The following is a 17106-nucleotide window of genomic DNA, read 5'->3' on the forward strand; positions in this document are numbered from 1 at the left end:
TCTTCATTTATTAATTTATTTATTTCTGGCTGCACTGGGTCTTCATCTCTGCCAGTGGGTTTTCTCCAGGTTTTCGACAAGCAGGGGCTACTCTCCGTTGAGCGCACAGGCTTCTCATCGTGGTGGCTTCTCTTTCTGCAGAGCGCAGGTTCGAGGCATGCAGGCTTCGGTAGTTTCAGGACAGGGGCTCAGTAGTTGTGGCTCAAGGGGTCCAGGGCACAGGCTCAGCAACTGTGAGGCATGGGCTTAGTTGCTCTGCAGCACGTGGGACCTCCCCCGATCAGGGATGGAACCCAGGTCTCCTTCGTTAGTAGGCATATTCGTAACCACTGGACCACCAGCGAAGTCCTCCCAGGGCTCTTTTGAGATAATCATGGAGTTCATCTCTAGGATGATTATTTGAGACTAAACTTAGCTACTTGCGATGTATTACTGTAGGCTTCTAGAAACATTCCTTATCCTTTGGGCAGCTAACAGCCAATGCCTTTTATGATGTTTTTTTCTCTGAAATGGCCTTGATAGGCATAGTCACAAACTGTCTTTCTGGATCATTCCTTTCTCAGGAGGAAGTATCTATGAAGGTAAAACGTCTTTTATTTTTGGCTGTGCTGACTCCTTGCTGCTTTGTGGGGGCTTCCTCTAGTCCCGGCAAGCAGGGCAACTCTTTGTTTTGGGGTGCTGGCTTCTCACTGTGGTGCCTTCTGTTGTGGTGAAGCACAGGCTCTGGGCACACAGGCTTCAGGCGGTTGTGGTGCATGCGTTCAGTTGCTCTGCAGCTTGTGGCATCTTCTCAGACTACGGATCAAACCCGTGTCCCCTGCATCACAGATGGATTCTTATCCACTGCGCCACCAGAGAAGTCACATTAAGATGTCTTTGGAAAGAAGGCAATTGTGAGGGCAGGAAAGTCTGCAAGTTGAGATGTTTGAATTCTCAGATACTGGTGGCTCAGATGGTAAAGAGTCTGCCTACAATGCGGGAGACCCAGGTTCGATCCCTGGGTTGGGAAGATCCCCTGGAGAAGGAAATGGCAACCCACTCCAGTACTCTTGCCTGGAAAATCCCATGGATGGAGGAGCCTGGTAGGCTACAGTCCATGGGGTCGCAAAGAGTCGGACACGACTAAGCGACTTCACTTCAGTTCTTGTACTTTGTACTAACAATCCTTAATTGAGCAAACAGTAGAGTTGTGCATCTTCCCAAGGAAATTGTTTTCATATGTGTTGCTACAAAAACAGATGAAGTAACCTCAGGCATGGGGGTGGGGATGGGTGAAATGGGATCACCTTCAGTCCTGGGCATTGATGGCTGCTGAAATCCCTCCCCTTCCTCTCCTCTCTTGCCCCTCTAACAGACTCAGATATTACTGAGTATCCACATATGCAGCCCTGGTAGTTGGAGGGAAGCTGACCTCTCTCCTAGCTCCAGCCTGGAACCCATCAGGACATTCCCCACAATTTGCCAGTAACTGGCTTAAGGCCATCCTGCAACCCGGGAGAGGTCCAGGAAACGTTTGCTCAGTATGTGGAGAGTGACGTCCTCTCCCCTCTGGAGCACGATGTGAGCACTTGCCCTGGGATGGTTCTAGCCATGTCATCACCAGGAACAGAGCCAGCCTTGGGATCACGCTGACCTCAGAGAGCTGAGCACCGGAAGGAAAGGGAAACCTGAGGTCTGAGTTGCGTGTCCAGTTGCCTCGGGGCCCACTTCTCTGGCCTTGCAGACGAGCCGTCTTCCTTTGCATCTGACCAGATGAGGCATGTTTCCTGCCTCGTGCAATGAGCCACATACACTGGAAATGCCATTCTACCTGGCATGCTATGCCCAGAAGCTGCCCAGTCCTGAGATCCTCCAACCTCCGCACACTGCTGCTTCGGGAACAAGCTCCACGGGGCCCTGAGCAGGAGCACATCCTGCTCACTTCACACCCCAGGCGGAGCAAGCAGGCAACTCACAGTGGCTGGCAGAGCCAGAGAGGGTTCTGAAGAGGAAATAATACATAGCTGCCTCAAATTCTTATCATCTCTTCCTTCCCTTTTTCTCTGTTTAGAGAGATGGCAGTAGTGACTCATAAGACAAAAAGGTAAAAAGCCCAGCCTCTTAGCAGGAAGCGTCTTGTAGGTGCTGATGCCTGGTGCTGGTATAGCCCGTGTCAATGTCCCAGTGTGCAGCCTGCATGTCACCCAGCTGTTTCCTTCATGGAATCTAAAAGAACCAGCCATGGAGAAGTGTCCCAGAGTACTCAGAACATGTTCTGTTAGTGCAGCAAAGAGCAGGACCCTACGGGGTCTTCCTGGGATGGACCCCTCCCCATATCCTCTGCTGTAGCTAATCTCTGAAGTACCTAGTATCTGATGCATATTTCCTGAGTTTTTCAGATGCTGGAACGACCACCAGATGGAAGAAATGAACTGCTTGATGACCACGAGCCTCCAGACTTTCTGGCACCTAAGGACTGATAACCATCAACCAATTAGGGAATTGTCACAGCTGATCACAGACCCTGGGATGCCCCTTCCTCACGTGGCCTTTAAAAAAGTTTTGTGGAAATCCTTAGGGGTGTTCACAGCACAAGCCACCCAATCTCTTTGCTTGGTCTGGCAGTAAATATTTCTCTGCTCCGAACTCCAACATTTTGGTTTGTTTGGCCTGCCTATGTATTGGGCATATAAACAGGTCTTTAGTAACATTAGGTAACATATTAATAACATCACACAGCAGTGGCAACCGGACATGATCTCTTTGCAAAGTGAAGGCTGTTTATTGCTTATTATGATTTTAACAGGCAAGAACCTTCATAGGAAGTATAATACCTACAGGTGATCTTTACCAAATGCCTGCATAGAAATGAATGTTGGAATGAATTCTGTGTGTCTGTGTGTCTGCTTTCCCAGAGTTTTCAATTTCCCTTTGCTGGTGAAGCAGAGACCCAACCCTCCTAGTGGTGGGACTGACAGACAGACAGTGAGGATCTCCGCCAAAGTCATGTGTGTGCCCGTCACGTTCCTCCACCCCATCCTCACTCCCCACCGGGGTGCACTGTGCTCATACATGTTTACATTCAGGAAAAGCAAAGGTCACACATACTGAAGCAAACCAAACAGACCACGTTTTCTTTAATAAAATGAGATGAAAAAATAAATATAAACACACCTTTTCAAGTGTCTCTCTTCTTTAAACTTTTATATAAGATAAAGCTCTTATTTTTCTTTTCAGTATACTCAAAATTTTTTAAAAATAAACTTTCTTTTTTCAGTACCGTTCATTTCCTGTGTCAGCCTCAGAAATATATAAAATATACCTCACTAGAACTCTGTGCAAATAATAAACATAAATAATAGCAACATCTTTCAAAAAAAAAAAAAAGAGCATTTCAAGGTTTTCATTCTGCACTGCCAGCCGTGCTTCTTGGAAGGGGGTCCTAGAAGCAGTCTGTGGTCTGCCCGCTCGAGCCACACAGGTCCCGTTTGGGCGGCGTGGAGCTGGGCAGGAAGTCGCCGTCATGCTTGTCCACGGGCAGGCTGCTCCGGGAGAACTGCAGGACGCTGCCCAGCCCGCTGACCAGGGACAGCGAGGACATCCAGTTGAGGGAGCCAAGGCCGGGCACGCTGAAGACGGACGGCAGGGGGGCAGGCCGGCTGGCGCTCATGGGTTTCATCCTGGAACCCCCTGGACAGCCCTCCACGGCCACCGGCCCCGGCGAGGAGGACCGCGAGGGCTGGCTGCCCAGCCTGTCTGGCAGGGTGCCCTCCCTCCGCGGCACGCCCATGTCCACCGCGCTGGGCTCCCCGCCAGCCTCGGGGGAGCAGGCCGGCTGCCACGTGCCCCGAGACACGCGTGAGCTGCAGTCCCGGGAGACGGCCTGCGCCACACTGATGCTCCTCTGTCCCGGTGGCTTGGTCCTTGCTTCTCCCGGGATATGCCCCCGAACAGAGGTCTCTCTGGGAGCCCTGAATTTCCCGGGGGACCGCTTGGCTAACTGGCGTCCCAGCTGCAGTGGGGTAGGGAAAAGGGTCCCCTGCAGAGCTTTGAAAAACAACCTGGAAAGAACATACAGAATACAGTCAGCTACTGCTGCCACGAAGCCTTTGAGCTTCTGAGACTCGAATGGTGCAGAAGCACAGCAAAGACAGTGTTTTCCGAGCCCATGTGGGACCTGAAGGCCACTGTCCCAGACACTTACCTGGGCAGCAGAGCAGCCACGGGCGCTAGCAGACAAATGGAGTAAAACACGGGGTCGCCCATTAGCGTCTGCATGGTCCAGTAGGGGTTGGAGGGAGGGTAGCACGTCGCGCAGGAAGCGTTGTAAATCAAAGCCACGGTGAAAAATAAAATGACACTGAAGCCACAAGCCGTCCAGTTGAGCCAGGTCTGAGGGGTAAAGAGAAAAACAGGGCTTCTGTTTCAACAAAAGTGCACTGGTCTCCCTAGAGCAGGTGCAGTGTTCTCAGAGGCACAGTGGGAACAGGGTGGGTTGGCATGAACACAGGCTGGGCGATGGAAGCTAGGGGCCAGGGGAAGGAGGGTTAAGCAGAGCTGGGTGGAGGAGGCAGGAGCCCAGCGCTGCTCAGGACAGGCACGGGCTTGGGCTGGAGCTGCCCCCCACCCAGGCTTGGGTCCATGTGGCCAGCCCGGGAACCCGGTTTGTTCTCATCACAGAGAGGCTGGCTTCACAAAACCCTGCTCAAGCTCATGGACTGGGCACATCAGTGAGGGCTCATAGACCAGACCCCTTCTGGGTCAGTCCCATGGTTCTCACCCAGGTCTTGGTCTCGATGCCCAGGTGCAGGAGGAACGTGAACAGGGCGACGGCAGTGATGGGGGTGCCCCAGGTGAAGATGTCTGTGTCAGAGTCGTAGTAGGCCTGAAAGACAGCAGGGTCATCTGTCTGTGCATCCCCGGATGAAGCTGGCGGGAAAGGCCTGGCCAGGGGCCAACTTACCAGGTAGGGAATGAAAAAGCACACGAGGCTCTGGAAGGCAGCATCGGCCATGTTCAGCCAGAACGTGCGAGGCCGATATTCCTGAGACACAAGAACAAGCAAAGGGATTATAGGGATGGCCTCATCTCTTCACACGGTTTTCCAGTCCCCCTTGGGGGCCATGAAGGCACAAGCCGGGCACCCCAGGGACACTTGCTAAGTCAGGCCTTGGAGAGGGAGGTCCCAGGGGCTGGGGCCCGGTGGAAAAACACTATGGAAAGACTCCACAAGGGCCCTTGAGGCTGAATTGGTCACTGACAGCATCTGGGTCTGCAAGGCCCGTTACAACAGGAAAAAGAGGAAATGCATTCTAAAATCCCACGAGGCATTTCCCTAGCCAGGGACTAGAGCATGAAATTCTGGCAGCCTCTCCAATCTCAGTCCTTCTACTTTGTCAGGGCTTTGCTTCCCTCTGTTGGTGGACCCCCTAGAATGTTTCTTAAAAATTAGTTATTTTAACAAATCACAGATGTCTCCTAATGTTAAAATCAATTAGCTGCATGGAAAAGACAAAAATGACTTTGAAATGGACAAATCAAGTCTTCCTTGTCTGGGTGCCCACGTCTCCATCTGGCCCTGCTGAGTTCTGAGCTGCAAGAGCAAGCACTGGCCCACAGGACATTCAGAGCAGACGAAGACAAGCGTTTACCAAGCACTGAGGAAAGGCAGCCCCTTCCTGTTAGTCCCCAGAACAAACTCACCTAGGAGGTGAGACCTGGCTGAGTACAGGAGCGCCTCCAGGTGACGAGCAGAGACCCTCATCTACCCTTCCCTCAGTAGCCCCCGTCCCAGGCTGCCCATGGGAAGTCAGTAGTTCAGCTGTGTCTGACTCTTTGCCATCCCACAAACTGCAGATTTCCGGGCTCCTCTGTCCAGGGAATTTTCCAGGCAAGAACACTGGAGAGGGTTGCCAGTTCCTACTCTAGGGGATCTTTTCCACCCAGGGATTGAACCCTTCTCTCCTGTGTTTCCATCCACCTGGCAGGTGGATTCTTTACCACTGCACCACCTGGGAAGCCTGGTGGGAAGTCAGCGCTTCAGTAAATCAGTTATGAATTATTTATAGACCACTGTGGGAGATGCGGGGCTCTATTCCCTGGGCACATGTATAATTCCAATCAGCCCAAGAGAAGCACTGACGTGGCTGTCTTTACTGACCAGCAGGGACAGCTGGGAGTCAGCATGCCAATCTATGCAGTATATTGATGGAAAGATGTATTTACATTATCTGTTTGTGTTCACTTGGTTTTCCCAGGGTTTCCCAATGGGTTTATCTTCTCATTAATCCCTACTCAAAGGAAATCACATTTCTTTTGGGGATGTTTTAGAAAAATCCCTGTTCTTCCTACAGTCATCCCACATGTCCGTGACTTGGATTCCAAACGGGCTTTCCTTGGGCTCCTGGAACCTCTTAGTGTAAAGACAGTTTTCACTTTGGTATATTTTCAAAAGAGCTTCCCAGCTGGCTCTAGTGGTAAAGAACCCGCCTGCCAGTGCAGGAGACACAGAGCTGTGGGTTCGATCCTGGGTGAGGGAAGAGCCCCTGGAAGAGGGCATGGCAACCCACTCCAGTAAACATTGTGATGAGTGTGGGCCCATACATACACCCCTGATACCATCACAACCAATCAACTTTTTCTACTTAAACCCACTGCAGTCAAGTAGACAGAATTCATTGTTTTCCTCCCACTGGTCAGAGTCTAGAGTTCTAACTCTTCCACTGTCCTTTTTTTTGAGATTTTATTTTCAAAATTTTATTGGAGTATAGTTGTACAGTGTTGCACAATGTTGTGTTAGTTTCAGGCATACAGCAAAGTAATTCTGTTTTACACACACACACACACACACACACACACACACACACACACACATTCTTCTTCAGATTCTTCACCCCATAGGTTATTACAAAATACCAAGTAGAATTCCCTGTGCTACCCAGTAGATCCTTGCTGGTGATCTGTTTTAAATATAGTCGTGTGTGTACGTTAAGGTCTCAAGCTCCCAATTTACCCCTCCATGCCATATTTCTCCTTTGGTAACAAAAGTTTGCTTTCAAAACCAGTGAATCTGTTTTGTAAATAACTGCATTTGGGATTCCACATCTGAGCGATCTCATACGGTATCTCCCCTGCTCTGTCTGCCCAGGGTGTCCACGGAAAGGGCGGCGCGGGCCGGGGCTCACCTCCATGTTCTGGCCGCTCCGGTAGAGCTGCGGCTCGGCGAGCAGCACGTCGGCCGTCACGTCCTTGTCCAGCACCCCAGTCACGAGCTGGGGGAGCGACGAGAAGAGCAGGTTAAAGAAGATCAGGTACCACTGGTCAATCATGGCGGACGCGGAGAAGCCACAGTAGAACTGGAACCAGAACAGGAGGCCGACGAACATCTGTGGTCAGAAAGGGTGGGACGGCGGTTCCCAGCTGCCCGCGGAGTCCTGTCCCAGGGGCCAAGAGCCGCCCCGCGGGCCGCTGTCCCGCAGACTCCTGGCCCAGGCGGCCGAGAGCCTGGCAGAGTCTGGCTGGAAAGACTGAATCTGTGCGCGGAGATTGTCTCCAGAGATGGCTCTCACTTTGGTCCCCGTCTCTCTCTCCCCTCCTGCATCCCTCCGGCATCCGAAGGGCAGCAACAGCAGCTGGGGATTCCCACCAACAGCCCTGGGAGGGATGCAGTCTTGTGGCCAAAGGGCCACAGATCATAAGAAAACAAAATAACGCTTTGGCGGGGTCTAGGGGGGCTCACGTCAAGAGGGCCAGCTGGGTACATCACCCACTGCCAGGCTTCTTTCCTTGCGCTCCTCTGGGACCACACCCTGGATGCTGCCTTCCTCTCTTTAATGAGGAACAGTGTACAGTTTCTGACTCTCGTGGAGGGGAGGACGCACACACAAGCAGGGTGGTAATCGCGACTTTGAGCCCTAGCCTCCGCTGGGTACTCTGCTGTCCGGGTGAGCTACAGGCATTCCTGCTGGTCCCTATGGCTATCCCAAACAGGAAAGCGAGGTGCAGAGAGATGGAGGAACCTCCTCCCATGCCCAGCGTGAGGACCTGGGTGAGCCTCTTCCCACTATTACTTGGTCACTGAACATCCTGATGCTATATGGGGGGTAGGACAGGGGCTGGCAGCAAGGCATTCCGACACTTACCAGCTATGCAAGCTGGCACAGATAACTTAGCCACTCTGTGCCCCAGTGACCTTGTCCATGGCATGGGCACACCAGTGGCACTCAGCTGTGGGCTGCGGTGAGAATTCATGACTAATACACTTTGAAGCACTCACAAGAGCTCCCTACATGCTGAGATGCTCCTAAGTGTCATCTGTGGCTGTTACTGTCAGAACAGCTATTTCCTTCATCTGAGGCTCAAGCAAGGCTGGCGTGCTCACCCCATTTAGAGGAAAGGAAACTAAGGTCCAAGGGGTCAAATGACTGGACAGTGGTCACTGAATGAGTAACAAACCAATCTTGATCAGCCACTCGGGGGTCTTGGCCTGAAGGAGCAACGGAGGAAGAAAATTCTCTGCTGGACACTGCAGACAGTGGCCTTGGGGTGGGTTCTGGAGCTGCTGCTGTGCACATTTCTGACTTTGAGGCAGTCACTTAGCCTCTGTGAGGTAGAGCTCAGAGACGTTTCTTGACCTAAAAAAATGGCTTGTTCCAATGATCAGGAAAAAAAGACAGTCTACACTGGTAACACCTCTAGTGACCCAGATCTTCCAAACCTTGTTTCAGTCTTTGCCCTAATGCAACTCTTCCCCTCCACTCTGAAAATGGACAGACTTGGTTTCTTCACTAACTTTCTTCCCTTTTTCACACCCACACCTGCTTATGGCTCTTCTATCTCTTCAGGTGCAGCCTAGTGACTCATCAGTAAACAAGTGGAGTCACAGAGGAGAAAAAGTACTTAGATAATTGAGATTTTTTTTTTTTCATGTACTACCCAAAGCCTTCTCAAACCACTGTTGCTATGGAAACTTTCCTTCTCTACTCCGTACTGGAAGGCAGGTGAACTTATTCTGAAAACAAATGAATTTCTCAAGTTGGGAGGCAGAGGGATTATTTCTGAACTTCTCAAGTAGATTAAGTGCCTGTTCACAGAGGCCTTGCATCTGACACAGAATCAAAAGAGGCCCCTTCTCCTTCCTTGCCCCCTTCCCGTGGACAGATTCGCTGCAGCAGAGAGGAGGCACTGTCCATTCCGGTAGCCACTCTGGGTCTCTTCTGCACTGAAATATTGAATGCCTCCCCCTCAGTCTGAGAAGTTTTTGTTAGGAATTACGAGAGCAGAGTTCAAATTCCTATGTTCTGTTTTGTTTTCAGATAAAGAAAACAAAATCCAAAGGAGGCAAATAACTTGCTCCAGATTGCACAGCCAATGACAGAGAAATGGGGCTGGGATTCCAGCCTGCCCAGCCCCACTCACCTTTGCTCAAAGCACCACCTACCCCTTCGGGAGTTGGGAGCCTCTCGGTTTGCAACTCTGTGCGAGGAGGGGGTGGTGCTGGGGAGGCAATGCCAGGCAGTCAGTAGCAAGGGGATCTGACGAGGTCAGGGACAGCACAGCACAGCCCTGCATGGACTGAGTCCCAGGGAGAACCCAATCTGAATTAATTTCCAGGACCTAACCTATAAAATTAGACACGCTCTTGACTTTGGAGCTATGGATCCAGCAGGGCAGATCTAAGGGACTACTCTGAAGAGTCAGCTACCTCAAGAGATTACTTACTTTGTCTCCTTGCCTCCTATCAGAGGCAAGAAGGACAAGCAGCAATCCAGCAAGTTCTCAGCAGAGTGTCTATACCTCACAAGAAGGGTAGGGTCCTGAGATGGCCATGTGGTCCATCCTGGAGGCTACTGCTGCCACACAGCTGTCTGCCAAGGACACAGTAGTGACGGAACTAAGAATTAAATGTTAGGGCCAGCAGGAAATAGACCAGGGCCCTGAATCAGAGTCCCTGAAGAAACAGAACTGTCCCGAGCCAAGCAGGTCTGCGCACAGCCTAACTGAAAGGTCAAGTACAGAATGAGCAGGCTCCAGGGGGTCTACCTGCCAGCACAGAGGGTGGCAGCCCCCTCCTGCTGGCCCAGGGTGGGCGTGATTTTTGCCATTTATTTCTACTTCATTAAACCTGAGCCCAAAGCTTCAATGTCATAATTGCTATATCAAAGTCCATTTGTATTTGAATAAACAAACTGCCATGAAATCAGTTTTGTTTGTTTGTGAAGTCGCTCAGTCATGTCTGATTCTTTGCAACCCCATGGACTGTAACCCACCTGGCTTTTCTGTCCATGGGATTCTCCAGGCAAGAATACTGGAGTGGATTGCCATTTCCTTCTCCAGGGGATCTTCCCAACCCAGGGATCAAACCCGGGTCTCCCGCATTGGAGGCAGACGCTTTAACCTCTGAGCCATTTTTACCATTTCACTACCTCATTGACTGGTTCTGTAATCCTAGATTTATAAGCAAAAGTACTTTATTCATGTATTTATTGAGACGGTGCAGCGGGCTAGGTGTGTAGCAGAGCTGTAGAGGAGTGTCAGTGTCTAGTGTGGAAGTTTCCTGAATGGGAAACTACGGTAAAACGTGATGACGCCTGTGGTTGATGAATAAACACAGAAGCAACAATGCAGCCACAGGCGTATGTACACTCATGGCAGTCAGGGGATGAGGAAAGGCTTCTCAAAGACGGTGGGCAATCTCAACAGCCTGCTTATCAACAGGGTCACAGCCCAGCCGAGTCCTCTCATGCTGACCCAAGACTGCCAACCACACTTCCACTCATCAGATGAGCCCATGTGCTTTGAGAGAGCACCGATCAGAGCATCCTAGGAGACCACTCCTGAGAGAGACAGGGACAGAGCAGTAAAGGGCCTAGAAACTGGAGTCAGCTGGGCAGAGGCAGAAAGGAGCCTCGATCACCCACTGACTGAGGACTTCATGCAAACCCCGGGACCCCACGGTCACTCTACCTATTATAAAGCTGCAAGTGGACTTCTTCCTTGGATCTACCTGTTTCCATGCTCAGAGTGGCAAGTAAGTTAAGATTTCTGAGACTGAGGGTGCAAGGGCAGACCAGCCTGGGAAAAATCCACAGAAGCCAAGTGGGGTAGGACCAACGGGAGGCTGTGGGATGGCCCACAGACCACGTTCAGTTAACAGTCCTGTGACTCTCACGGATTTCACATCAAAAATCCTTGACACTGGCATCACATACATACTGTGTTTTTGTAGAAGAAGTACAGCACCATGTTGGCAAGCCGGGAATAGCACCAATGTCCGTGAACGATCAAGAGCCTCTCGAGGTATCGGAACTTGGGCACCGCGAAGTCGCTGGCCATCACTGCCTTGAGAGGGAGAGAGCGCCAGTTGTTGGTGCTGCCTCACTGTGGCTGAGGTCCACCTTAACTCCCCCCAAACACAAGGTGCAACGGGGATGCAGAAATGCAGTCTGAACTGGCTGTTACCACTGTCTCCAGGATGAACGCTTGCATTTAAGAAAAATCCAATATCGACCACACTCTAGTTTAGGGATACTGCTCTAGAGGACATATTTAAGATTTCAAATATATGTTATTGATGGATTTGTAAAGTTTTTGCTTTTTCTTTCCCATGCTTTTTTATTTTAAGCAAACTAAAAAAAATATGGAGATGTATGAAGTTTCCCTGCTTTTTCCCACTCTCTGATGTTTTATTCATCCAAATCATATTAGGATCCCAACCCAAAGATGAACCAAAGCTGCCCCTTAGGTATGCCTCAGGGACAGACAGACAGCTGTTCTGCGAGGTGTCCACTGGGTCATTCTCCCCAAGAGCCACGGGTGATGAGCAAGGCCAGGCCCATGGATGCCCTGCCCGCCAACCAGCCCAGTCTCAGGGTGCCCACTGTAGGGCACTGGACACGGCCTGAAAGGACAGTGGGATGGATGGCAGGCTTCGTCTGCAGACGGGAAAGAGCCTGGGGGAGGAAGCTTGCCTTTACCTCACTGAGCACCACATTCTACACAATTAAACTAACTGGGCCAGACAGTGCCATCCTAATGACAACATCTGTGTCCAAAATAACTTGGAATACATCATTATTTGGGAATGAATTTCATTATTTTGGGGAAAAATCCATGAAAATGTCAAAGATACATTTTTGCTTATCTTTGAAGGTTGTTCCACACAAACATTTAAGTCTGCTTTTCAAATTTTACAGACTTCCCTTAAATATCACTCAGAAAAGAGCAGGTGATAATACCGTCCCATTTGTGAAACAAAGTAACATCATTACACATGGCAGAAAAGAATGAAGCCTTAGAATGTCTGCTTTCTGAACCCAAAAGTAAGGATCTGAAAGCAAACAGTATCTTTACCCCTCTTCCTGTCAATATGTGGGAGCCTTAAGGGTTTTGTGCATCTTTTCTTCCTTTGTTTATTCCACAATTCTTCCTCTCAAAAATCATGTATTAAGACCCTCTGGTTTCCAGACACAGACTTGGAGACAGATACCGTCACATGTGGTCCCTGTGAACGGCTGATGTTGAGACAGAGTTAAGGAGAAGCCCTGGGGGTGTTTGGGAAGCAGCCCCGACCTTGAGAACCGCAGGTATGCCCCTCCTTCCAGGCCCTGCTGGCCTATCCTCCACCCTTCGGCCCAGCTTCCCGCCTCCACACCCTGAACATACCACTCGCTCCCCCAATCACGGTGGCCTCCCCAGTGTTCCCAGCTGGGCAGGGCCTCCCATCACATCCTCAGCAGGGAAACTCGTGTCGCTCTTTCACAGCACTCACCACAACTCAATTATGATCCCTGGTTTAAGTCAGAATACTTCTCTACCTTCCCTTTCTGATCTTTCTGAATATTCCATGAGACCCTGCACGGTAGACACTGTGATCACCTGCAGCCCTGGCTCCCAGTCACCACTTGACCCATGGGGTGCTCAACAAACATGGTCGATCACATGACTCCTAAAAGACTGGGTGTCTCAGAGTGACAGAATCGCCTTGGTCTTTTCTGTTCCCCTGCCTGGGACACCCTTTCCACCCTGGCTGAGCTGGGGAGCTGCAACTACCATCACTTTTCCTCAGACACTCAGCTTGGACTCCTCGGGTCCCTACAGCCACAGCGCCCACACAGTGTGTCTTCCAGGGAGCTCTGCACAATGTCCCCTTGCCTACTGGACTGACTAACAAGCAAGCGGGGCCACATTCCCCTGGGGAACCTGAGCCCTTAGAACAGTAGGAGAAAGTGTCGAGTCTTACCGTCACTTTACATAATGCACCCTCAATAAAGAAGTATAGCTTCAAGTAAACACGGAAGCATCCAGTGACACTCCATGTAGAAGTCATGTCCAATCAAAGCTGAGTCTCAGTAATGCCCCTACAGTGAGGCTGATCCCCACACCGCCTTCATGGCTCACTGAATCCTCTGGCTCCTGCCCTGAGGCCCTGCAGTGGATACAGCTCATGTCCTTCCTCACCAGCATGCTCAATCTTAGAGACCCTGATACAAAGTGGATTCACTGGCTGCATTTCTCTGCACGAGTGGTTTAGAAGAACTGCCCTGGGTAAGTTTTCATTCTAGGAAATGAGTGCAAAGGAGGCCATGCTGAAAAAATCAGATGGAATCAACTATTTTTCTCATTCATTCAATAGACATTTTTGAGCTCCCCCATGTGATGTCAGAGAGAAGGCAATGGCAACCCACTCCAGTAGGCTGCAGACCATGGGGTCGCTAGGAGTTGGACACAACTAAGCGACTTCACTTTCACTTTTCACTTTCATGCATTGGAGAAGGAAATGGCAACCCACTCCAGTGTTCTTGCCTGGAGAACCCCAGGGATGGAGGAGCCTGGTGGGCTGCCATCTATGGGATCGCACAGAGTTGGACACGACTGAAGCGACTTAGCAACAGCAGCAGCATGTGATGTCACTGGGAGGAGGGGCAAGGATGAGTCCCAACTGGGTTCCATTTTCCATTTTATGGAGGAAGAAAACATGTATAGTAACATAACCCAGGTCAGACGAGGCGCAGGAGAGTTATGTGCTGAGGATGAGTCTGGGATGGAGCGACTGTGCTTCTGGCTCAGGACTTTCCATCAGACTGTGATTTCAGTGTCAAGTGAGAAAATCAATGAACCTCCACAAGCATGACACACATGTGTGATCTAAAGCTAGTTACACGGTGAACACACCAATGAACAACCGATGACCAAGCAGTGAACAACATCTTGACTTTTAAAAGAAGACAACTGGATAGACTGTTCCCAAAAGTCTCCACCAAGTTAAAAATACTGTTATTCAAACTTAATCAAATGTAGAACTGCTACATCCCAAAGAAGTACATTTGTAATGAACCATTTATTCATCATCTGGGTCATGTGCGGAGAACCAACACAGTGGCAAATGAAAAACACAGATGAATTTCCACATGAGTGAGGACAGCTTTCCTCCATCTTCATGGTGACACCAAGACACAACAGTCCTATAGCAAAGCCCACGGTATTACTGATGTTCAGGAGCAATAAACAATGCCTTGCAGAGACAACCCACTCCAGGCCACCTTTCCACAGAAACAGACTTAACGGTACATTCACTGCACGGCTTCACTAACACCAAGAGCCGCCTGCCACCTGGTTTACTGCCGGCTTAGCAGCAGGTGAGCACCAGCTGTATCAAGATCCAAGCCTTCAGCTCTGCAGGACGGCTCACAGGGAGCCCAGCGTGGCTCACAGTGGGAGCCCTTTGGTTGCCCAGGACAGCCCCCTGTCCTTACCTGCATGCCCTCCTGGCCTGAGATTCCCACGCCCACGTCTGCTACCTGGATCATGCTGACGTCATTGGCTCCGTCTCCTAGAACAGCACAGGCAGGGAGAGTCATGAGCTGAGATGTACATGATTAACCAGGCTTGATGGGTCTTCCCAGGACTGTGGTGTGAGCTGGGAACTGTGGAGAGGCCTAGGGAGGAGTAAGGAAGAGGCAGTGCAGCCCCTGCCCCAGGGGAGCCGGGTTATGCAGTCAGAACAAACCTGCTGGGAGGCTTGGACCCACCAGCCAAACCAGGAAGAATCTGAGACAGCAGCGGCCAGCACCCCTTTCCAGTTAGGACACGTTCCAAGCTACTGGCTCAGACACCAGTAGAGCCCTTCACAGAGCACCGAGCACAGAACAGGATCACCACCTTCACTGTTACTCCTGACCCACTCTAGGCTTTGTCACACGGCAGTCAAGGCTACTTCCATTCATGCTCCTGTGAGTTTTCTAAACTGAACCAAGGTTAAACTCTGCCCAGCAAACTGTGGAGCTCGGCACACTCAAGTCTGGCTAGCTTGTTACTGCGCCCACCCTTGGGCTCTCTAAGCATGTAATTAAGGAGACCATCTATGCATTTAGTCAAGTTGCTGATAGAAAGTGTGTAGAGGCAGAGGGTCAGAGCTCTCAACATCTTTGGGGAAAGACAACCGGAGACTTAAAAGCCATTATCATTCAGTGAGGCGACTGTTCTTGGAACAGGGCGGCAGAAGGGCCCACATCACAGAATACCTCCCCCATTTCAAACACGTAAGAAGTATAGGTATGTAAAGTCAGAGTGACTCGGATGGACTTCTTTCCTCTGTGATTCCTCTGTTTTTTACTGCAGAGGGCCCAATCTGGAGAATAAGTCAGTATTTGTCCAACTGAAATTCTGTGAAGCAGTAACCTCTACAGCTCTTCCCAGAATGTCCCATTCAAAATGACATGTGTGGGCAATGATGCTCTCGGGGTTATTAACTGCTAGATGCCCAGGTCTAGGTCACATTCATGCCTTAACTCATAGAAAGAAATGAGCTAAAAGTTGATGGGTCTTTACCTTTCCTTTCCCTTTTGAGATTCTTTTTTGTTTTTTTCTTTCTGACCAGCCTTTTTCTTTCCCCAGTTTCCTAAGTGAATGCCACACACCAGTGATGCGGTGGCTGAGTGAGCCGGGCCCTGACCAGGCAGTGAGAATGTGCTGTATCATGTTTAGACTCTCACATCCGGCCCACTGGGGGACGCTGACCTCCTGCTACGGCTGAGGCTGGAGCACGGAGGAGTAAAGTTACCAGTGAGGGTGCAGACCCAGACTCAAACTTCTCGGCTTCTGCCTCCAACACCTGCTCAGAGAAACCTAAAGGCCTGTCTGGGCACATGAGGGCAAAGGTGGTCCTGAGACAGCCTCCCCAAAGAGGGGCCATCCTAGAAGAGCTGCCTGTCTTATCTCAGCTGGAACCAGGGGGCTGTGGGTGAACACACACTCACCCCCGCCTTAGCAGTTACCATGCCCTGGGGATGTGCAGGTCCATCTCCACACAACCATGCTAAGGCCATCACCAGCCTCAACTGTCCTGATGAGGTGACAGGGTGGCAATTCCTACATCACCAAGGGGGTGCTACCACAGACCTCCTGTAGAAAATACGGCAATTATTACTGATTGGTGAGGAAGCTTTATTTCAGAGCAAGCTCTCACTCAGGTGTGCATTCTATATGCAGGAAGACCAAACTATTTGATATTGGGGAATCCGGGGGACCACCCCTTTTCCTAGGCTACCTGCAGTCTCTCCCAGCTCTCCCCAGCAGGTGGGGCTGCCACGTCCCTGAACCTCCCTGGAGGTCGGACTTGAATCAGAGTGGGTGCGGAGACAGGTGGGTGCGGAGACAGGTGGGTGCGGGTGCAGACTGGAGAGGAGCCCAGGAGGCTCACCAGGCCTGCAGTCTGCAAGGAAAAGCCACCATCAGACACACAATCCTTAAGGAAATTATGGAAAATTCAGCAGCTATTCAGAGCTTAGGAGGAATGTTTTAAAATTAGACGCTGGTCTTGAAACAAAATCATCTCCCAGGTGGCTCAGATGGTAAAGAATCAGCCTGCCAATGCAGGAGACCTGGGTTTGATGCCTGGGTGGGAAGATCCCCTGGAGAAGGAAATGACAACCCACTCCAGTACTCTTGCCTGGAGAATCCCATGGACAGAGGAGCCTGTCCACTGGCGGGCTATAGTCCATGTGGTCACAAAAAGTCGGACACAACTGAGTGACTAACACTTGAAACAAAGCTCAGCAGACAAGAAGTGATGGGAATTCCGATCACCATGGAGTCTCTGGGTCCCAAAGCGTGATGAAGTTGGACCCC

At 50.7% G+C, this 17106-nt stretch overlaps 1 protein-coding gene across 1 annotated transcript in view; it reads right to left on the reverse strand.

Moving 5' to 3' along the window:
* Positions 1–3280: 3280 nt before the first annotated feature.
* The window catches only part of ATP10A (ATPase phospholipid transporting 10A (putative)), a 180544-nt gene continuing 166718 nt past the window's right edge, over positions 3281–17106 (reverse strand). The window contains exons 15-21 of the mRNA XM_052659931.1: positions 14733–14809; positions 11194–11319; positions 7164–7364; positions 4943–5023; positions 4760–4864; positions 4184–4371; positions 3281–4040 (exon numbers count right to left, since the gene is read on the reverse strand). Of these exons, the coding sequence (XP_052515891.1) occupies positions 3422–4040; positions 4184–4371; positions 4760–4864; positions 4943–5023; positions 7164–7364; positions 11194–11319; positions 14733–14809 (1397 nt within the window). The 3' untranslated portion in view covers positions 3281–3421. The remainder of the gene's footprint in view (positions 4041–4183; positions 4372–4759; positions 4865–4942; positions 5024–7163; positions 7365–11193; positions 11320–14732; positions 14810–17106) is intronic.

Source organism: Budorcas taxicolor, chromosome 21, assembly GCF_023091745.1.
Source record: "Budorcas taxicolor isolate Tak-1 chromosome 21, Takin1.1, whole genome shotgun sequence".
Lineage (NCBI taxonomy): Eukaryota > Metazoa > Chordata > Mammalia > Artiodactyla > Bovidae > Budorcas > Budorcas taxicolor.